General features: G+C 37.2%; 2 protein-coding genes and 1 long non-coding RNA gene across 3 annotated transcripts; 2 read left to right on the forward strand and 1 right to left on the reverse strand.

The window, feature by feature from the left end:
- The first annotated feature begins 2,903 nt into the window (after window positions 1-2,903).
- On the forward strand, window positions 2,904-3,365 carry LOC148584988 (uncharacterized). The gene has a single exon (XM_088517628.1). The coding sequence runs from the start codon at window positions 2,904-2,906 to the stop codon at window positions 3,363-3,365; it is 462 nt and encodes a 153-aa protein (XP_088373754.1).
- A 12,252-nt stretch (window positions 3,366-15,617) lies between these two features.
- Window positions 15,618-16,575, reverse strand: LOC132190686 (uncharacterized). Its single transcript, XR_009441161.2, has 2 exons — window positions 16,419-16,575; window positions 15,618-15,907 (listed from the first exon to the last, which is right to left on the reverse strand). It is a non-coding gene; the product is annotated as an uncharacterized LOC132190686 (long non-coding RNA).
- A 5,254-nt stretch (window positions 16,576-21,829) lies between these two features.
- Window positions 21,830-23,080, forward strand: LOC148584989 (uncharacterized). The gene has a single exon (XM_088517629.1). It carries the CDS (start codon window positions 21,830-21,832, stop codon window positions 23,078-23,080), a length of 1,251 nt encoding a protein of 416 aa, XP_088373755.1.
- The last annotated feature ends 205 nt before the right edge of the window (window positions 23,081-23,285 follow it).

A 23,285-nucleotide genomic window follows, 5' to 3' on the forward strand; every position in this document is an offset into this window, starting at 1 on the left:
TGCCATGATCTTACCATTGTTTTGTTTTGATTATATGATGAGATTGATATTATCAGGTGTACTCAAAACTATTTTGTATATTGTGAAATGCTAATTTGTCATTCATTGAGAGGTAGGCACAAAAAGTGGCTTTTGGGCATCGACAACAGAGAAGATGCTCTCGGGGTTTTTTTTTTTTTTGTTACAACAAATGTGGCAACTTCTTAATGGTGGGTACAAAAGCCTTGAGTTGTGGCAAGATAACATTTGAAGCTCTTCCCTTGGAGCATTTGACTCTGCATGTCCGACCCAGGTTCACTCTGGTGACAAGACTCCAACTACTTGCTGTTGGCTCTGACCCAGGATTGCTCTGATTGTAAAGGTCCAATTACACGTGGTCACATGCAAATGTGGTCTCTACTTAACGGAATATTTTGACTCACATGTACGCACTGCACCATTCACTTGTCTTACATGCACGCACTGCACCTTCACAACGCTCACACCCTCGCCTCTCACTTTGTCTTATATGTACGCACTACACCCATCACAACGCTCTTACCCCCGCCTCTCTCACTGCTCAATGCTCACTTTCTCATAGATCATTGCACTTTTCATCTCCCAACAATGGCGGTCGCCATTGCAGTGCCGCTGCTAGTTTAAAATTCCTCTGAGACCATCCGTACCCTTGTCACCATAGAACTATCCATCGTAGAGTATTGGCTCGCTCAAATCAAGTTGTACCCCCAACTTATATAAGGACTTGGCGTCCGGTGGCGCCACGCCTTTGGCAAGCAAAGATTGTTTGACGTCACCACTTTGGAGTTGTGTATGAGCCGACAGTGTCTCATTTTTCAAGTCAGCCAAGCCGGTGGCTCTGTTCCCCATCTTCTCTCAAAATTTCTAAATAACAAGGATTTGAAGATTATGGGACTAGGCATTGAGAAATCTCTCCAAAAATTTAAGGACGATTGCAGTTTACACGTGGCCCATGCATTAGATCTTTGAACTCTTGCTGCTAAAAAGTTTTGCCATGCCAGAGTTGAGTAAGGATGGGATGACGAAATTGGTAAAGGAGCTTCTCGGATAGAAACTTCTCACTCAAAGAAAAATGAGGAGCAGATAGGACAAGGTTGAGCTAAGCTAGGATCAGGTAACTCAAGAATGTATTGAAGCTTTTATGTTTCAATCTGAATATATCTCTCATTCTCATTAAATTGACTATTTTTTTATACATATGCATATTACATGTTAATACAATACGTAAGGGGAATCTACCTGGACATGATTTTTAAACAACATGTTGGAGGATATTGGGTATTCAAGAGAGCACACATGAACATTTATGTCCGGCCGACAAAAGGTAATATCTAATTGCATATTTGCATGATTATTTAACAGTTGTCTAACATTTAATTAAAATGTGTTAAATTATTCTTGTGTTACACATGAGCTGCAGGATGCAATGGAATATTTAATGCATGTTTTAAAGCACATATACATTGACGCAACCACAATTATATATGATGATCAACTGGTCCAGACACATGACATAATGATGTGGGATAATTTTCAGTCTCTCCAATTCTCTATATAATCTTTTAATCAGCTTTCAGCAACATCTTTGAAGCGACACTTTGATCACAAAAAGGCAAAGCAACCACAGCCGGAGTAGCGACAGTGTACCGTTGGATCAACGATGGGCTAGGTGGTGGGCTGATTCTATATGCAAATTTGAAATGTAAGAAAATCTGATTTTTTATGAAAATCTAAAAGATAAACAAATTCTGATTTTATATGCAAAGTGCAGATAAGAAAACTCATCATAAACAAAGCAACTACATCAAGGATGCAAACATAACCCAACTAAACACTTAAAAAATTCTTACTAAGATAGTTCTTAAAACATTTGGTAGACAAAATTTTTAGTACAATTTCTCTATAAAGTTGCACACTTGAAGCCAATCTTTTTACACACACGAGAGAGAAGATTGCAATTTTTTCACATATCCATAAAACAAATTTAAACCAAAAACAATAAAAATTTCTTATTCTAGTGATCATTTTTTTGACAAGTTCATGTGAGTTTAAAAATTTCAGCAAAAAACAATCAAAATCATTAATACAAAGAAGTTTCAAACAAAATAATCTACCGATGAAAGTTTTTCAGCAGGAGAAGCGGCGGGTTGGGAGTGGGCTGGGCAAGGTGTCGGTGGGTTGGGTGTAGGCTGGATTGTGGGCACCGGCGCCAGATTTTTGCAGCCGGCTAGGCAGGGATGGGCGTCAGAGGATGGGCAGCGTGGGTTGGGTGTGAAGAATGCCACGATCTTCTATTGTTTTGTTTTGATTATATGTTGAGATTGATATTATCAAGTGTACTTGAGACAATTTTGTATATTGTGAAATGCTGATTTGTCATTCACTGAGAGGTGGGCACAAAAGGTGGCTTTTGTGCACCGACAACACAGAAGATGCTCTCGTGTTTTTTTTTTTTTTTGTTACAACAAATGTGGCAACTTCTTAATGGTGGGTACAAAAGCCTTGAGTTGTTCCAAGATAACATTTGAAGCTCTTCCCTTGGAGCATTTGACCCTGCATGTTTGACCCACGTTCGCTCCGGTTGCAAGACTCCGATTACTCATTGTTGGCTCCAACCCAGGATTGCTACGGTTGCAAAGCTCCAATTACACGTGGTCACGCGCAAATGTGTTCTCTCCTTAACGGAATTTTTTGTCTAACATGCACGCACTGCACCCTTCACTTTGCCTTACTTTCATGCACTGCACTCTCACGACGCTCACACCCTCACCTCTCTCACTTTGTCTTACATGTGCTCACTACACCCGTCACGACACTCTTACCCTCGCCTCTCTCACTACTCAATACTCCCTCTCTTAGGTCATTACACTTTTCATCTCCCAACAATGGCTGTCACCATTGCAATGCCACTGCCATTTTCAAATTTTTCTAAGTCCATCCGTTTGCTCTTCACCAAAGAACCATCCAACGTGGAGTATTGGCTCGCCCAAACCAAGTTGTACCCCCAACTTATAGTAGGACTTGACGTCCGGTGGCGCCAGGTCTTTGGCAAGCAAAGATTGTTTGAAGTCGCCACTTTGCAGCTCTGCGTGAGTCGACGATGTCTCATTTTTCAAGTCAGCCAAGCTAGTGGCTTTGTTCCTCATCTTCTCTCAAACTCTCTAAATAACAAGGATTTGAAGATTGGGGGACTAGGCAAGGAAAAAAATCTCCAAAAACTTAGGGATGATTGCGGTTTACACGTGGCCCATGCATTAGATCTTGGGACTCTTGCTGATAAAATGTTTTCCATGCCAGAGTTGAGTAAGGATGGGATGACGGAACTGGTAATGAAGCTTCTCGTATAGAAACTTCCGACTCAAAGAAAAATGAGGAGCAGATAGGATAAGCTTGAGCTAAGCTAGGGCATGATAACTCACGGATGCATTGAAGCTTTTATATTTTAATCTAAATATATCTCCCATTCTCGTTAAATTGACTATTCTTTTATATGTATGCGTATTACATGTTAATGCAATTCATAAGTACAATCCACATGGACATGGTTTTTAAACAATGTGTTAGAGGATATTGGGTATCCAAGGGAGCATACATGAGCATTTATGTCTGACCGACAAAAGGTAATATCTAATTGCATATTTGCATGATTATTTAACAGTTGTTTAACATTTAATTAAAATGTGTTAAACTATTCTCTTGTTATACATGAGCTGGGGGATGCAATGGAGTATTTAATGCATGTTTTAAAGCACATATGCATTGAAACAACCACAATTATATATGATGATCTGTGGTGGGTTGGGCGGTAGGCTGATTCTTTATGCAAATTTGAAACGTAAGAAAATCAAATTTTTTATGTAAATCTAAAACATAACCAAATATGATTTTATATGCAAAACTAAAGACAAGGAAACTTATCATAAACAAAGCAAACACATCAAGCATGCAAACATAACCCATTTAAACACTCTAAAAATTCTTATTTAGACATTTTATCAAACATTTGGTAGACAAAATTTTTAGCACAATTTCTCAACTAAATTTCACACATTAAGCCAATCTTTTTACACACACAAGAGAGAAGATAGCACATTTTTTACATATCCATAACACAAATTCAAACAAAAAACAATAAAAAATTCTTATTCTAATGATCCTTTTTTTGACAAGTTCATGTGAGTTTAAAAATTTCAGCTATGGTTGGGAACAATCAAATTCATCAAAACAAAAAAGTTTCAGACAAAGTCATCTACCGATGGAAGTTTTTTAGCTGGAGAAACGGTGGGCTGGGAGTGGGCTGGGCATGGTGCCAATGGGCTGGGCGTAGGCTGGGTTGGAGGCACCATCGCCGGATTTTGAAGCTGGCTACGCAGGGATGGGCGCTAGGGGATAGGCGGTGTGGGTTGTTGCGGCGTGGGCTGGGCGTGAAGGATATTGTGATCTTTTATTGTTTTGTTTTGATTTTATGATGTGATAGATATTGTCATGTGTACTCAAGACTATTTTGTATATTGTGAAATGCTTGCCTTGTTTGGTAAACAACAATGGCTTTACAATGCACTGTTCATGATTGATGAGGAAAAAAAATGAGTGTAATAATTAGTATAGGAAAGTGAAAAAGTTGTATTGAAAAGTTAGAAAATTTTGTTTTGTAGTGATTTTTTTATTTAAATAATAGTAAAAAATAAATGATGTGATATAGAAGGTAAATGATGTGATATAAAAAGTGAGAATGTTTTGATGTTGATTTTTTTTTTTTAAATGAGATGAATAATATGGGGGAATGTGATGTTGTTTAACAAACAACACCGCTGATTTGTCATTCACTCAAAGGTGGTCACAAAAGGTGACTTTTGTGCACCGACAACACTAATGATGCTCTCGTGTTTTTTTTGTTACAACAAATGTGGCAACTTCTCAATGTTGGGTATAAAAGCCTTAACTTGTGCTAAGATAACATTTGAAGCTCTTCCCTTCAAGCATTTGACCCTGCATGTCCGACCCAGGTTCGCTCCGGTTGCAAGACTCCAATCACTCTATGTTGGCTCCGACCCAGGATTGCTCCCGTTGCAAAGTTCCAATTACACGTGGTCACGCACAAATGTTTTCTCTCCTTACCGAAATATTTTGACTCACGTGCACGCACTGTACCATTCACTTTGTTTTACTTGCACCCTCACAACACTCACACCCTCGCCTCTCTCACTTTATCTTACATGCACAGACTACACCCATCACAATGCTCATACCCTCGCCTCTCTCACTACTCAGTGCTCACTCTCTCATAGATCATTACACTTTTCATCTCCCAACAATGGTTGTCACCATTCTACTGCCACTGCCATTTTCAAATTCCTCTGAGACCATCCGTACCCTATTCACCAAAGAACCATTCATCATGGATTATTGGCTCGCCCAAATAAAATTGTACCTCCAACTGATAGTAGGACTTGGCGTACGGTGGCACCACGCCTTTGGCAAACAAAGATTGTTTGACGTCGCCACTTTGCAGTTGTGCATAAGCCGACAGTGTCTCATTTTTCAAGTCATCCAAGCCAGTGGCTCTATTCCCCATCTTCTCCCAAAGTTTCTGAATAAAAAGGATTTGAAGATTGTGGGACTAGGATTGGAGAAACCTCTACAAAAACTTAAGGATGATTGTGGTTTACACGTAGCCCATGCATTAGATCTTGAAACTCTTGCTGCTAGAAAATTTTTCATGCTAGAATTGAGTAAGGCTGGGATGACAAAATTGGTAATGGAGCTTCTCAGACATAAACTTCCAACACAAAGAAAAATGAGGAGCAAATAGGACAAGGTTGAGCTAAGCTAGGATTAGGAAATTCACGGATGCATTGAAGCTTTTATGTTTTATTTTGAGTATATCTCCCATTCTCATTAAATTGACTATTCTTTTATACATATGTGTATTACATGTTAATGCAATACGTAAGTGGAATCCACCTAGACATGGTTTTTAAACAACGTGATGGAGGATATTGGATATCCAAATGAGTACACATGAGCATTTATGTCCGACCGACAAAAGGTAATATCTAATTGCATATTTACATGATTATTTACCAGTTGTTTAACATTTAACTAAAATGTGTTAAATTATTCTCTTGCTACACATGAGATGTTGGATGCTATGGAGTATTTAATGCATGTTCTAAAGCACATATGCATTAAAGCTACCACAATTACATATGATGCTCAACTGGTCGAAACACATGACATAATGATGCAGGATAATTTTGTGTCTCTCCAACTAGTCATAAAATAAGCAACCACATCAAGCATGCAAATATAACCCAACAAAACACTAAAAAAATTCTTACTAAGACATTTCGTCAAACATTTGATAGACAAAATTTTTAGCACATTTTCTCAACAAAGTTTCACACATTAAGCCAATCTTTTTACACACACGAGAGAGAAGATAGCAACTTTTTTACATATACATGACACAAATTCAAACAAAAAACAATAAAAATTTCTTATTCTGGTGATCCTTTTTTTGACAAGTTCATGTGAGTTCAAAAATTTCTACCATAGTCGGAAACATTTAAAATCATCAATACAAAGAAATTTCAAACAAAATCATTTATCGATAGTTTTTTTTCAGTCAGAGAAGCAGTGGGATGGGAGTGGGCTGGGCGGGGTGCCTGTGGGCTGCGCGTAGGCTGGGATGGGGGCACCGGCACCGAATTTTTTAAGCCGGCTAGGTAGGGTGGGCGCCAAGGGATGGGTGGCATGGGTTGTTGCGGCGTGGCCTGGGCATGAATGATGTCATGATCTTCTATTGCTTTGTTTTGATTTTATGATGAGATTGATATTATCAGGTGTACTCAAAACTATTTTGTATATTGTGAAATGCTGATTTGTCATTCACTTAGAGGTGGGCACAAAATGTGGCTTTTGTGCATTGACAACATAGAAGATGCTCTTGTATTTTTTTTGTTACAACAAATGTGGCAACTTCTTAATGGTAGGTATAAAAGCCTTGAGTTGTGCCAAGATAACATTTAAAGCTCTTCCCTTAGAGCATTTGACCCTGCGTGTCTGACCCAGGTTCGCTCCGGTTGCAAGGCTCCAATTACTCGTTGCTGGCTTCGACCTAGGATTGCTCTGGTTGCAAAGCTCCAATTACACGTGATGGTGCGTAAAGGTGTTCTCTCCTTAACAAAATATTTTGTCTTACATGCACGCTCTACACCCTCAACACGCTCACACCCTCGCCTCTCTCACTTTGTCTTACATACACGCATTACACCCCTCACGAAGCTCATACCCTCGCCTCTCTCACTGCGTAGTTGTCACTCCATCATAGATCATTCTACTTTTCATCTGTCAACAATGGCGGTCACCATTACAGTGCCACTGCCATTTTCAAATTTCTCAGTGACCATTCATACCCTCGTCACCAAGGAACCATTCATCGTGGAGTATTGGCTCGGCCAAATCAAGTTGTACTCCTGACGGATAGTAGGACTTAGCGTCTAGTGGCACCACACCTTTGGCAAGTAGAGGTTGTTTGATGTCGCTATTTTGCAGTTGTGCGTGGGCCGATAGTATCTCATTTTTCATACCAACCAAGCAGGTGGCTCTATTACCCATCTTCTCTCAAAGTTTTTGAATAACAAGGATTTGAATATTGTGGGACTAGGCATGGAGAAATCTCTCCAAAAACTTAGGGATGATTGCAGTTTACACGTGGCCCATGCATTAGATAATAAAAAAGTAACATCAATCAGCTTTCAGCAACATCTTTGAAGCGAGACTTTGTTCATAAAAAAGGATGTAGTAATCTTCTATTGTTTTGTTTTGATTTTATGATGAGATTGATATTATCATGTGTACTTAAGACTATTTTGTATATTGTGAAATGCTAATTTGTCATTCAGTGAGAGTTGGTCACAAAAAGTGGCTTTTGTGCACCGACAACACAGAAGATGCTATCGTATTTTTTTTTGTTACAACAAATGTGGCAACTTCTTAATGGTGGGTATAAAAGCCTTGAGTTGTGCCAAGATAACATTTAAAGCTCTTCCCTTGGAGCATTTGACCTTGCATGTCCAACCTAGGTTCTCTCTGGTTGCAAGGCTCCAATTACTCGTTGCTGGCTCTGACCTAGGATTGCTCTGGTTGCAAAGCTCCAATTACACGTGGTGGTGCACAAAGGTGTTCCTTCCTTAGCGGAATATTTTGTCTTACATGCACACATTGCACCCTTCACTTTGTCTTACATTCACATACTGCACCCTCATGACGCTAACACCCTCGTTTCTCTCACTTTGTCTTACATGCACGCACTACATCCCTCATGACGCTCATACCCTCGCCTTTCTCACTGCTCAGTGCTCACCCTCTCATAGATCATTGCACTTTTCATCTCATTGCTTACTCTTAGACTCATTGTTCATTACATTTTTCATCTCTTAACAATGGTGGTCACCATTGTAGTGCCACTACCATTTTTAAATTCTGCTGAGACCATCCATACCCTTGTCACCAAGGAACCATCCGTTGTGGAGTATTGGCTCACCCAAATCAAGATATACCTCGAGCTGATAGTAGGACTTAGCATCCGGTGGCGCTACGCCTTTGGCAAGCAATGGGAGTTTGACGTCCCCATTTTGCAGTTATGCGTGGGCCGATAGTGTCTCAATTTTTAAGTCAGCCAAGCCGGTGCCTCTATTCCCCATCTTCTCTCAAAGTTTTTGAATAACAAGGATTTGAAGATTGTGGGACTAGGCATGGAGAAACCTCTCTAAAAACTCAGAGATGATTGCAGTTTACACATGACTCATGCCTTAGATCTTGGAATTCTTGCTGCTAAAAAGTTTGCCAAGCCAGAGTTGAGTAAGGCTGGGATGACGAAATTGGTAATGAAGCTTCTCGGACAGAAACTTCCGACTTAAAAAAAAAAAAAAAAAGAGTGGGTGCAGATAGGACACGATTAAGCTGAGCTAGGATCAGGTAACTCACAGATACATTGAAGCCTTGATGTTTTAATCTGAATATATTTCCCATTCTCATTAAGTTGACTTCTTCTTTTTTTAATTTTTTTTTTATACGTATGAGTATTACATGTTAATGCAATACGCAAGTGGAATCCACCTGAACATGATTTTTAAACAATTTGTTGGAGGATAATGGGTATCCAAGGGAGCACACATGAGCATTTATGTCCGACCAACAAAAGGTAATATCAAATTGCTTATTTGCATGATTATTTAACAGTTGTTTAACATTTTAACTAACGTGTGTTAAATTATTCTCTTGTTACAAATGAGTTGCTGGATGGTATGGAGTATTTAATGCGTGTTCTAGAGCACATATTATGTGTTAGACATTTACATGCAAACTTTAAGAGCATGGGTTATGAGGGCAAGGCATACAATGATGTATTGTGGAGTGCTACTCGAGTAGCGAATGATAATCAATTTAAGTATTATTTGTCTGTGATAAAATGCATGGATACTGTAGTATATGACTACATTGAGAAGGTGGACCCAAAGATGTGGTCAAAGCATGCTTTTAGTGCATACAATTGCAGTGACATCCTTTTGAATAATATAATAGAGACTTTCTATTCATGGGTCCTTGAAGCTAAAGAGCAACCTATTCTCACTTACATGGAGATGATAAAGCGACAACTAATGAATAGGATCAACAAAAAAGGGGCTAGTGCATCAACTTCAACAAATGTTATTTGCTCTAAGATTGTGAAAAAGGTTAGATAGGAACAAGTTAGATGCTAAGAATTACTTCTCCCAATGAAGTAACAATCTGACATTTGAGGTTGACCACAATCATAAGGCTAGGAGGGTTGTGAATCTGAATGTCAAAAGTTGTGAATATGGTAGGTGGCAATTAAATGAGATTTTATGCCTTCATGCCTGTTGTCCAATTTACACAAAGGAAAAATTACACTTTACCCCCCTAAAGTTGGCAGCAATTTTCAATTCAACCTCCAAAGTTTCAATTTTTGCAATCCACCCTCACAAAGTTTCAATTTTTTTCAATTCAGCCATTCCGTCAATCAAAACCGTTTTGACTTATGGAACAGTGGTCACGTGCGACACACGTGATCACTGTTGCCTTTTTTTTTTTTCCAAAATGTCCCCACCCTCATCAAATCAATTACCAAAAACTACCCTCACCTGAATGGGCAATTTCTGATGCAAAGCCCTAACAATCCCGACCATCTCGTCCGTCCATTCCTCCTAGGTTTCGTCCAATCTACATAACCTGAGCCTCTCTGCTTCACAAATTGGCCGAGAGCCTTTTCATAACCTATTAAACTCTTTATCATGGTATTATAGAAAGGTAAAAATTGACCATTCTTATCTCTGTTTTGATACAAGTTTTGAGAACAGGAAGGTCAATTTGTGAAGCTGAGCCTTTTCGCAATTCTTGTCATAACCTTTTCAACATAAACAGGCGGTTTTGAGAGACTAAGCCTCACCCAGTTGCTCGCAATTTGCAGGCTTCATTTGTGAAGCAAAACAGATGGGTTTGACATTGCTCTTGAGCTTCACAATCACCTTCACCCTCGAGAACCACAAGGTGGGTTATGATGTTCAAAGCCGCTCAGATTTATAAAAAGAAAAAGAAAAAAAAAAGTAAGCTTTCAATATCAAAATTTCTTCACTTCTCCAAGTTTTCTCAGCATCCAAATAGAGGTCCGCTTAATATGTTGGACTGGAATCACTTTGATTGGTTGATGAAAAAAAAATGGAATCGATTTAATTAAATCAACATAAATTTGTCCAAGTTTTTTTGATTGGTAGACTGGAATTGATTTAAACCATTGGTGGACTAGAATCGTAACTGATTGGACCTGACTGTAATCGATTTAATTTCTTCACTTCTCTGATTTTTTTTTTTTTTTCTCTAGCACTTTCTTCATTTTTTCACCAAACAAACAAAAACAATAGAAGACCGTGATGTAGATGTTCTCAGCAGCGCGCTCCTCCTTGCCCAGAACCCGCCCCTTGCCGTCGTTGAAGCAGCGTGGCCAAAAGTATCGGGTTTCGCCAAAGTAGACCTCTTCACTAGAGAGCTAAGGAAGCACATCTATGGAAAACAGAGGAATGCGGTGAGCCTCTGTTCCTTCCAAGTAGCCCCAGTTCGAAGAAAGAGGACGATAGCTACATCCTAGTTTTTGTGCATGACGAGATGGAGTGGAAATCGGAGTTGAGAGCTGGGTCGTTGTTGGCAAACAGAGGAGTGAGTGTCTGTTAGAATGGGGGCATTTTGGGTACGAAAAGGCATAAGTGATCACGTGCAACGCACGTGATTATTGTTCTGTCAGTCATAGCGGCTTAGACTGATGGAATGGCTTAATTGAAAAAAATTGAAACTTTGTGGGGGTGGATTGCAAAAATTGAAACTTTGGAGGTCGAATTGAAAATCGTTGCCAACTTTAGGGGACTAAAGTGTAATTTTCCCTTACGCAAATAAGGAGGTTTCAGTGAGTTAAATCAATAAATGGTACTTGGTGGATATTTTTATGAAGTCATATGCCCATAGTATTGAGCCAATGCCTGACCCTAAGGATTGTGACAATGGATTGGGCCATTGACAATGATGTAGACCCCACAATATAGCATTTACCTAAAAAACAACAATGTAGGCCAAAGAAGGTGAGAATGAGATGACCTAATAAAAATGAGTCCGATGAAAGTGTTAAGGTCAGTCGAAAGGTTATAATATACTTTGTGGAAACTATGGCCAACAAGGCCACAACATTTGAAGTTGTACCCAACCAAACAATCCAAATAGAAAGTTATAGCCCAAGAAGGTTAAAAAGATAAAGCCGAACACTGATATAGATGTGATTTTGTCCATAATATACTAACTTTGTTTGATATTGACATTTTTTAATTTTTCCATGTAGGATTATACTGATTTTTTTGATGATATGATGTAAGAAGGAAGTACCTCACAACCAATGCAACCAACTGGCATTCCCCAACAAACAGTCCCAAGTCGACAAACAAGGAGGTCTACCAAGCTAGACAATAGGAAGTCCACTAGGTTACAATCAATGAGGAGTTCCTCAATTTGAGTTTTTGTGTAGTAGTATTAATTGCTAGAGAGGTTATTTAGTCTGTAACATCCCCAACCCGTTAAGGCTGAGTTTGTCACTTTTCTTCTTACTCAACAAAAGTCTTTGCAAAGATCTATAAGGTCTATCAGAGTACTTAATTTTAAAGGATACTATCAATGTATAAAACATTCTTCAAGAGATTTTATTACAAGCGAAATTAGGAAACATTAAACTTTAGTTGCGGAATATCATATTATTACAATAACTGATATGAAAAGACTTAAAAGTTAATAATTATTCCCGCCCCCATTCCGGCCTCCTATTCCAGCGTCCTTTCTATCTGAAAACAAGAAATAAAACTGAATGAGCCCAAAGGGGCCCACAAGTAAAATCCACAACCATAAATAGTTTTACTCCTTGTTCTCAATTTTAAAAATCGTTTTCACAAATAAATATACATTTAGTCATAATAATACATGTATGTACGGTTGCATCTCCCGTAGCATATACATACTATTACCTCTAGTAATAAGTCATCGTCATAAATTATCTTTATAAATCATCATTGTAAATCATCATAGTATATCATTGTTGAAATTATATTATCATTTTCTCATATTAAGACCCATGTACACTGTTACCCCTGTGTACGAGGGTTGCGGGTCCTGTGACCATGGCACTGAACTGAGGCCTCAGCCATGCCCGACCGTCAATTAACTCTTCCTCTTGGTGCACTCAACGGTCTGTTGATGGAATACCACCTTCTGGCATAGCCTCCTTCAGTGGTTTCGCCTCCATCCGAGTATCAGTACCGAACTCATCTCATCTTATCTTGGGGCCAAAAATACTCTCCTCCATACATGTGCCCTAATTTCATAAACATTTAACTCATTTCTTGTACTTTTCTTTGTACTTCTTTTGATGCATCTTAGGGCAACATGTAGGAGGGTTTATCATCATTTTTCTTTCTTATAATCATCATCATTTCTCAACTTTCTTTTCTTAAAAAATGAAAACTTTTCCAAATATAAACTTGTGTACTTAGAAAGCATTTAAAGAAATAGAAACTTTCTAAATAATTTTTTTAGAAATCCTTCATGCATGCAACATATCTCCAAGACAGGTAAATAAAATAATCATTTATAGTTTGATATAAGAATGAATAAATAGCATGACATGAAGTAATTTTAGAAGGGGTAGTGAATTTACTTACTTATAGACTGAAGCTAAAAGTGGTCTGAAGGATCTAGTTGCTCCAATCTGACTAACACCACTAGTATATCTTTTGAAACTAATTTCTCGAGTCCGTTCTCTCTCATGTTCTTTCTTTCTTGCAACGCTTTGTCTCGCCCTTTCTCTCTCTGTTTCGTGTAAACACTTAGAGAAAGAAGAAAGACCGAGTAGAAAACGGAAGAAGGAAGAATATGTGGAAGAGAAGGGAGAGGAGTGGTGAAATTTGTGAAGGGGAAGAACTCTATTTATAAGAAAAATCAAGTACTATTCTACCTTCCATTCTACTATTCCATCTACCAACACTATTATACCTACATTTATCCATCTACAATTCTAGCCTCATTTTACCATTCCATCTAACAACACTATTATACCTACATTTATCCATCTACAATTCTAGCCTCATTTTACCATTTCATCTACCAACACTATTATACCTTCCTTTATCCATCTACAATTCTACCTTCCTTCTACTAATACTATTATTCCTACCATTGACTATTCTACCTTCCATTTTACTATCCTATTATTTCACCAATTACCATTCTCTAATTACCACTCTCTGTAATATCATAAATTTCCCGAGAATTAAAATCATAGGCTAAAATGAATATCAAAATAGCATCATTATCAAAATAATCTATTTAAATATTTTGAAAATTCCGGGGCGCTACATAGTCCATATGGTTAATTTTGTTACCTACTTTCATGCAGGTTAGATTATCACAGCCAGTGGGGCAACATCAACCTTATCCACAGCCAACACAATTAAGGCGTCACACAATAGGGACATGAATTCTGACAATTATGTATTTTTTGTACAAAAAGATGTTGTGTTAAAACACTTTGTCTTAAGGTTTTCCTATGTATTTTGTTGGTATGGTTTTATGCCCCTTATGTATTTTGTGACAATGTGAGTTGATGAAAGTTTATGACATATTTGGATGGGTTAATGAAAGTTTTATTTTTCTTTTTATTTTTTTATTTTTTTATTTTTTTATTTTTTATGGGAATGCATCCCTTTCATGGATTATGCATATTTGGATGAAAGCTTGTGACAATACATTTTTTTGGTGGATTATGCATATTTGGATGGAAGGTTGTGACAATGTATTATTATTATTTTTTTTGTTTTGACTTTTGTGGATAATGCATATTTGGATGGAAGTTTGTGACAATGCATTTTTTTGGTGGAGATGCATATTTAGATGTATTATGCATATTTAGACTATATGAGCAAAATGTATATATGCATAATATGACTGGTTCAATTACAGAGTATACATAATTTGGACCATGTACATAATTTGCATACCCATTATGTATACCAAGATGTTCTACAAATTGACAAATTTCATAACCAAGAAACATAAATTCCATTAAGTAAGAAAATTTTCGTAACACATCAATTACATACAATATTACAAAACAATTAGTTACTTAGTACAATAATACATATCCATAACTAATCGCTTACATACAACATTACAAAACACTCATTTGCTGAGTGCAGTAATACCAGTCAACAACACTAGCAACCATGACAACAACAAATCAAACATGAAAAATTTCTCTATTGCCCTATACATATCATTCTCATTTTCTAAGTAGGTAAACATTTTCAAGTGTCTATCATCTTCCTTCTTCAGTTGCCTCACCCTTGCAATGTAGCCATAACGTTCAATTTAAAGGTCGTTCACCATTGCACTGTAGCTATCACTTTTAGTGTGAAGGTGTATAACCCTTGCCATATATTGATAATTTTCATTTTTTAGCTCTTTTACCTTCTTCAATAACTCGGCCTTTGGGTTGAGGAGGATTAGCTTCGGTGTGAGGGTTTTACTCTCATGGCCAAGAAAATAAAAGTTGGGAATATGAGCTACCTATGTATTAGATTGAGTTTGCGTGGAACAGATGTATTCTATAACTATAAGTTTGGACATGGGTTAGCGAATGTTAAAGTCATTGACAGGACTTGATTTTAAAATTTTTATATTTGTCTTTATGACGTTGTAACCACATAGCTTTGGCTATGATTTATTAGAGTTTTATGCTCTTTAATGTAAGAGTTTTATGCTCTTGATCTTTTTTTAAGGAATGAATATGAAAGATTTCTTAAAAAAAAAAAGAACTCGGGCAGTACCTTCATACCCCTTTCATAACTGGTTTGCCCATGTAACGCCTCGATATTTGAACTAGCAAATATCGAAGTCGTGACGCTGCAACTTTAGAAAATACAATCTTACAGCGGAGTATGTATATTTTTTTCTTTTTCTATGACCTAAGAATAACTTACACAACACAGTTGAGCTGACTGAAATACCTCGAGGTGATATATTATTAAATAAAATAGAAACATGGTTTTCATTACAACATATGTACACACTAGGTGTACCAAATATATGCCACAGACGGCACCTAAATTAACATAGTAATATCTATTAAGTTTACACACATCACCATACATAATAAAAGCGATTAACATAAATGAGACTTGCTCCATAGAGTAAGTATAAATCCTGCAGCAGATGGTCTATCAACCATCAAAACCAGTAAAAGGACCATCGTCCTCACTTTCTATCCCTGCATCAAGATCTATGTAAAGATGACGTTATCATATTTACATAGGCAAACAAGTGAGTAATCTATTTTCCTAGATATAAAGACTAAAAAGACTAGTTTGAACAAATAAGATTAAAGACTAAAATATATAATAATGAATGAGTTGTGAATGCAGCGTAATGACAGATTAGTTTGTGTTTTATGATAATCTTTCTTCAGACCTCTTCTCATGAGCTCTCAGCCCGCTTACGTCCGTTATGTCCCTCACACTTTAGAGGTTTACCTGTTTGGTGCTGGCAACTACACCGTCCCAGCTTAGTTATATATTAGGCCTGTTGGACGGTTATATACCCCCATCCACTGAGATACCGACAGTTCCTCGCGGCAATCCACCCAGCTTGTTCTTAAGGTGGCTATCTTATCAGCCCATTTTATTAGACACATTATGCAGCAGTTGTATTGCAAAATTATATCAATAAGACAAAATAAGAATTCATATAACAATAAAACAAAGCTAGTACTCAGTAAGTATATCCATACTTACTCTCCTTAGTGTAGTATTCTGCTCCACTTCTGCATATAATACATACATACAAACAATACTTAGTTCATTCTCCAATAATATCATTGTTTAAAGACCCTCATCTTTTTATATTTATTTATTATCCGTCACTTCATCTTTACTTACTCATTTTATTATATTAATCTAAGATAATTACTTATAACAAGCTTTATGCCTGAATTTATTTTTGGTGACGAGGCTAATGGCCAGTATCACTAAATACAAACAAGTATTATAAATAATATATATAAAACATGACTCATATTTTGGAGATGAGACCAATGGTCCGTACCTACCAAAGTATGAATCAAAATTTAAATGACAATAAAAGAAATGACTGAATGTAAATACTGAATTGATATTCTGGGGATGACCGCCAAAAATATGAATTAAAATTTAAATGACATAAAAGAAATAACTGAATGTAAATAATGCATATTTCGGGGATGAGATCAAATGGTCCTTACCGCCAGAAATATGAACAGAAATTTAAATGACATAAAAGAAATAACTGAATGTAAATAATGCATATTTTTGGGATGAGATCAAACGGTCCTTACCACCAGAAATATGAACAGAAATTTAAATGACATAAAAGAAATGACTGAATGTAAATACTGTAAAGTAAATAATATATAGATAATATTGTAAGTCCTTAATTGATTTTGTCCACTAACTCTTTATTATTAATTCACTTGTATCCATTACTTTATTTGACATTATACGCTTATTGGGTCTTTAAACAATTAAATGAGGACAAGTAATAAAAGCAATAAATCATGATATTTATACAAGAAACACTTACCCAATAATCCTTTAGAAGTAAAACTCCACCAAATCTTCTCTAGGTAGCTAGTTTTAAAAAAAACGCTTGAACACTACAAGAAAGATCTAGGCTATATGGTATTTGACTAGAACTAAGAAATAAAATGAAAGGAGGAGCAAACAATTTTACTTGTTCTAAGATTGTAAAAACTTAAGTGAAAGTGAATTTAGCTAAGGCTCTATTTATAAGAGAATGAATGGTTATGATTTATTTTTACACATTTGATCTAAGGGTTGAGATGTATTTAACCAAAAGAATGAACCTAGTCCATATTTCATGCTCTATACCAATTAGAATTTTCGTCCAAAATGAGGGCAGTGTATCCCGATCCATTTTTCAATGTCCAAACGTACTCCGATTGACATGAAATTTTGAGAGTAGATAGAGGACTCCGAGACAAACATTTTATATTTTTGGTTCGACTTCATCTGAGTTCATTTGAGTATATTTTTGGCCTATACAAAGTTTCCAATTCAACTTAGGCTTTAACTATTTGCATTCCCACTTGGCCACTTGCCTTATTAAATCATTATAATCATGATATTCACTATAATCATCATTACTAGAAGACTTTAAGCTTTCAACAAAGATGGCTAGCCTTGGTATCTTTCTTTAGCAGTTTTAATCTCATTAGACAGTATGAAAATTAAGACACTGCTTTTTAGGCTAAAAATTGCAAAGCTTCAAATTAATTTATGACTTCGCTAAACACCAATATAAATAATTTATTCACTAGATTGGGTTTGATTATGCCCATAAACATATTAGTGAAGCTAAATTTTTAGAATTGAAGTAATATACATAAGAGGTCAAAAATCAATGTAATATACCTTTAACACTAAATAGTTATTTAATATCATTAATCCACATATCATTGTTTTAATTTATCGATTATATTTTTAATCTATTTAATATTATTTAAATAAGAGTTTTAAAATCTAGGTCGTTACAGCCCATCCATTTGAAAAATCAGCAAGCTTCTTTTCTCTACATGTACGTAAAATATTAAAACGGTAAACTCACTTCAGAGTATTAATGCTTCAAATTTGATTAAAAACAAATATTGATATTTTGTGCAATCAAACTACTAATGTTAGAATAGCACAACCCCAAAATCTTTTGCCAGGGTTTTCATCAGTACAAGATGTCTTCAATAGTGCAGGTAAATCACAATAACATATCTAAGGCATCTGAGTACACTCCAGGAAGTAGATCCAGATCCAGATGATGACTTCATCTGCTCTTAAGAAAATAATGTGAATCCTAGTTAATTTTACCGTATTTACCAAAAAAACCACTAAAAAATTTGATTTGAGTTTGAGTACATACCTTATCCCTACTGGAAGCTTCATTTCCTTTAGATTCCTGTACTCGGCCTGATAACATTTTCCTTCTCCGTGCCTTCTCGTGCGAGTTCTCATGGTAAATGAAAGGAAGACAGGTCGAGATTCCCGTATGCGTGTGTCTACTTCAATATTTAAGCTCGATTTGGGGATAAACGAAAGAACATATGATTTAAGCTCGATTCTGCAATTTGGGGATAAATGGGTAGGTAGTTCAGGGTTGAAGAAGAAGAAGGAAGGGGTGGTAGGTGATGTGGCCAATTAAGTTTGCTAATGTAGAACCCGAGACAAGTGTCAGCCTTTAAGCTAATTTATGTGGCGGTGATGTGGTAGTTTGTTAGTTTGGGTTGACGAAATCTGACGGAGGTACTAAGTTGCTCTTTTCTCATTAGTCAAGTACTATTTGTGATACAATTTAAGACCTAGGTGTAAAAAAAAAAAAAAAGGTGAAACCTATGTACTACAAAGGTAACTTTCGATTAAAATTCGTCCCCAAGGGGTAGCTCAATCGGCAGTAGACCACGCTTCATAAAGCGGAGATTATTAGTTCGAATCTCCCCTTCCTCTTCCCTTGTGTGGACATGTCAAAAAAAAAAAAAAAGAATTTAGATTAAAATGTCATGGTATTATGTGTGTTGATAATGTCAAGTCGTTGAATACTAATAGGTGAATGAAACTGCCAAAAGAGAAAGGTTAATCACCAGATAAGTGTCGATATAATGGCGTTGGAAGGACTAGGTTGTTCTTCGTTTTTTTTTTTTTTTTTTTTAATTATTACTATTATTTTATTATATAAATCTTGAGTATTTCAATACATTTGATGAAACTATGAAATAAAAATAGCCTTCCCATTTTACATTATTTCATTCCTATTTATAAGTTTTTTTTTTTTTTTTTTTTCTTAAAGGAGTAATCATTCCTCTTATCTAACAAGTTGCCTTAGTAAGTATTAACATGATATGCATGTGTATCTAATATAAAATTAAAACCCTACAAAACTTGTAATTGATTGTTATTTTAAACAATATAATGAATATAGAAATGCTACACTTTTCAATTTTTTTTTTTTCAAAGGTAAGTTCTTAAATAATATGTTACTAAAATGTGTCGCCGACTCATGAAATAGAGTGACATATTTTTTGAAAACCAACTATTTTTTAAAAAAAAATTGAAAAGTTAAGCAATTCTCACATTAGTATTTAAATAAGATTTTAAAGTTTCACAAGTTTTGGGTAATGCATACTTGGACATGGAAGTATGGAATGATGACCACCCCAAGCACAAACCTTTTGAGAGTATTTTGTTCATTTGTTTATTTGTTTTGTTTTGTTTTTTTTTTTTAAAAAAAAAAAAAGATATTTTGATTTGTGTTTGATAAATGAATTCAAAACTAAAACTCTAGAAAAGATCAAGCCGAGTGATCCTTTAACGGATGTGTGGAAAAGTCTTCTCTCTTGTTTTTCTCTCTGGGATTAACTAGGCGTGAGGTATTAGTCTCCAATATTGCAAGTGGAGGGTGTAGGAGTTTGCTTCGTGTAGGGTGTATGTAGTTATGGATTTGGATTTGGAGAAATTATGGAGTAAGATTTCTTTGTCCGAGGGTGAGAAGTGTGGGATATTTGTTACGGAGGGTGAAGTGGATGTTGTTCGGGAGATTGGACGAAGATACTTGATTGGCAAGATAGGACCTGAGAGACCTATAAATCGTGAAGCTTTCAAATCTGTTCTGTCAAGGTTATGGCGCCTGACAGGATCAGTGGTGTTCAAGGAGGTGCAAGATCATATTTGGCTTTTTGAGTTTACTGATGAGGTCGACAAGGAAATAGTGATGAAAGGAAGGCCATGGTCTTTCGATAGACAGATTCTTGTATTAAATGAATTTGATGGCCATTGTCCCCCATCTAAAATGGAGTTCACTAAATCACCATTTTGGATACAAGTGCATGACTTGCCGCTTCTTTGTATGAATAGAGAGGTGGGAAAGAAAATTGGTGATTCTCTGGGTGTGCTAGAAGATGTAGATGTGGCGGGTGATGGAGTAGGCTGGGGGAGGTGTCTTCGCATTCGGGTTTTGATGGATCTGTCTCGACCTTTGGAACGAGGACGTACTCTGAATGTGGGTGGGAAATCTCACTGGGTGATTTTGAAATATGAGAAACTACCGTTGTTCTGTTTTAAATGTGGTTGTGTGATTCATGGAACTAAGGGTGCTCTAATCGATCACAAAAACAGCTGAACGGAGGAGATGAAGGGAAGGAATGGGGTGTGTCTTTGAGAGCGGATGCTCCGAAGATGAAAGTCCAATTCCGGTATGGTAGTGGGGGTGGGTCCTCTTTTTCGGAGGAGCAAGCGACGGAGGTTGGGCGGAATAGTCCTGACCAGCAAATCCAGAATTTCAGTTCCGTTTTCCATGGGAGAACTTCCCACTCACATCAACCTACAAAAACTGCTAGTAGTGGCGAATCTGGGCTGAGACACAGCGGGGGAGATGATTGCGGTTTTCGATCTTTGCCTTCTGATGTGGATATAACTGCTGTTGATAATACTATTGTGGTTAAGAAGGGACAAAGTGGGAAGGAAAAAGAGGTTATTAGTGGAGATATTTTAGGGGCTGGTAGTATGGAATTTCGGTTAGTGGGGCTTGTGCTAAGGGATGAGGAGGATGTGATACGTAAGTCTAATTTTTGCATGCAAGGTGGGGCACTTTTGGAAAGCCATGTGATATTGCAAAAGTCTTTGGAGGGTCAAGATGGGTTATTGCCTTTGACACATGAGATAGTAGATGAGGGTCAAGGTGATTTTACACGTATGGAATTTGTAATTGAGCCATGTGGGGTGGGTCCAAAAGAAAATAATTTTTTGCACCAAGAGGAGGCAGTTAATTTGGAACAAGATGTCAATACGGGTAGGATAGATGCTGTGGGGGATTCTCTTGGTAGCAGGAATATCAAGCAATGGAAGAGGTCAGCCCGTAATATTTCTAGGAGTAGCGTCAGTCCTATACCAACGGGTGTTTTGGGCAGTAAAAGGAAGGAGAAATCCAGAGGGGGGAAGACACCGACAGTGGGGAAGAAGAGGACAGAAAATAATGAAGGGAAACAAATGGTTTCCGGTTCTAAGGTTTTGGCGGAGGCTGAGGTTCAGCCCCGCCACGTCAAATGAATATCTTAAGCTGGAACTGTCGGGGGCTTGGGAACCTCTGAACAGTTAGGGATCTTTGCCGAATGGTAAAGGAAAAGAAGCCAAGTTTGGTTTTCTTAATGGAAACCAAGCTACGAGCCCATAAAATGGAAGTAATTAAAGCAAAAATCGGGTTCAGAAGTGTGTTTACAATCGACAGTGTTGGTCATATCGGAGGACTTGCTTTGTTATGGAGTACTGAAGTTATGGTGAACATTCAAAATTTTAGTAGGAGACACATTAATGCAGTGGTTCACTCTGAAGTTAATGGACAGCCATGGAAGTTTACGGGATTCTATGGGAACCCAGAGGCGGATAAATGGAAGGAATCATGGGATCTCCTTTGTCATTTGCGGTCTTTCTCTCTGGTGGCCTGGATGTGCATTGGAGATTTCAATGAAATTTTAGAACCAAGTGAAAAATTTGGATCATGCAGAAAACCTTGGAGACAGATGGATGTATTTCGTACTACACTGAATTTCTGTCATCTGCAGGATTTGGGTTTCATCGGTCCTAAGTTTACGTGGTGCAATTTGAGGGCAGATGGAGATCTTATAAGAGAACGGCTGGATAGAGCGTTGGCATCGGTGGAATGGCGCAATTTGTACCCGGTGGTCAAGGTCGAGGTTCTAGCTACAAGGAACTCGGACCATGCTCCTATTTTGTTACACTTTCAAAAGCTGATGGGTGGGCATAGGAAAAAATTTAAACCTTTCAGGTATGTGGCTGGTTGGAGAAATAAGGAACAATCAAGGGCTGTTATACGGCAAGTGTGGCAAAAGAAATCAACTGCAGAATGTGTATGGAGGACTGTTTCAAAAAATCTGGAGAGGAGTAAAAGACATTTAATAAGCTGGAATAAGGAGCATAGAAGTAATATGGAGCTGTCAATTACTCAAAAAACCCATGACATTAAGGTCTTGCAAAAGGTTGAGGGTATGCCAGAGTTGGAAACCATCCGTAGGTTTCAATCCGAAGTAAATGAGATGATGGAGTCTAAAGACCTGAAGTGGCGTCAGTTGGCAAAGGAACATTGGCTCAAATTGGGCAACAAAAATACAAAATATTTTCATGCTAGTGTAAAGCAACGTCGACAGTCGAATACAATCTTTGGGATTTCTGATGAGGGTGGAAGTTTTCGATCAAACCCTGTAGATGTCGAAAATGCTTTTGTTGAGTATTTTGAGGGTATGTTCTCTTCTTCCAACCCAGCTGGTATGAGTCAGCGTCTTGAATTTTTGCCAAGCACCGTGTCCTCCACTATGAATGGGCTGCTGCTGGCTGATTTTAACTAGGGGTGTAAACGAGCCGAGCTTGAGCGAGCTTCCCTTGTTCAGGCTTGGCTCGTTTAAATTTTACTCAAGCTCGAGCTCGAGTCGAGCTTAAGGGCGAGCCAAAATAATCGAGCTCGAGCTAATAATAAGTCGAGCCGAGCCAGCTTGCGAGCTAGCTCTTATATTTAATGTTTTTGTTTTAAATTTTTTTTTTTTAATTTCAAGT

Source organism: Corylus avellana, chromosome 6, assembly GCF_965113065.1.
Source record: "Corylus avellana chromosome 6, dhCorAvel1.hap1.2, whole genome shotgun sequence".
NCBI classification, from domain to species: domain Eukaryota; kingdom Viridiplantae; phylum Streptophyta; class Magnoliopsida; order Fagales; family Betulaceae; genus Corylus; species Corylus avellana.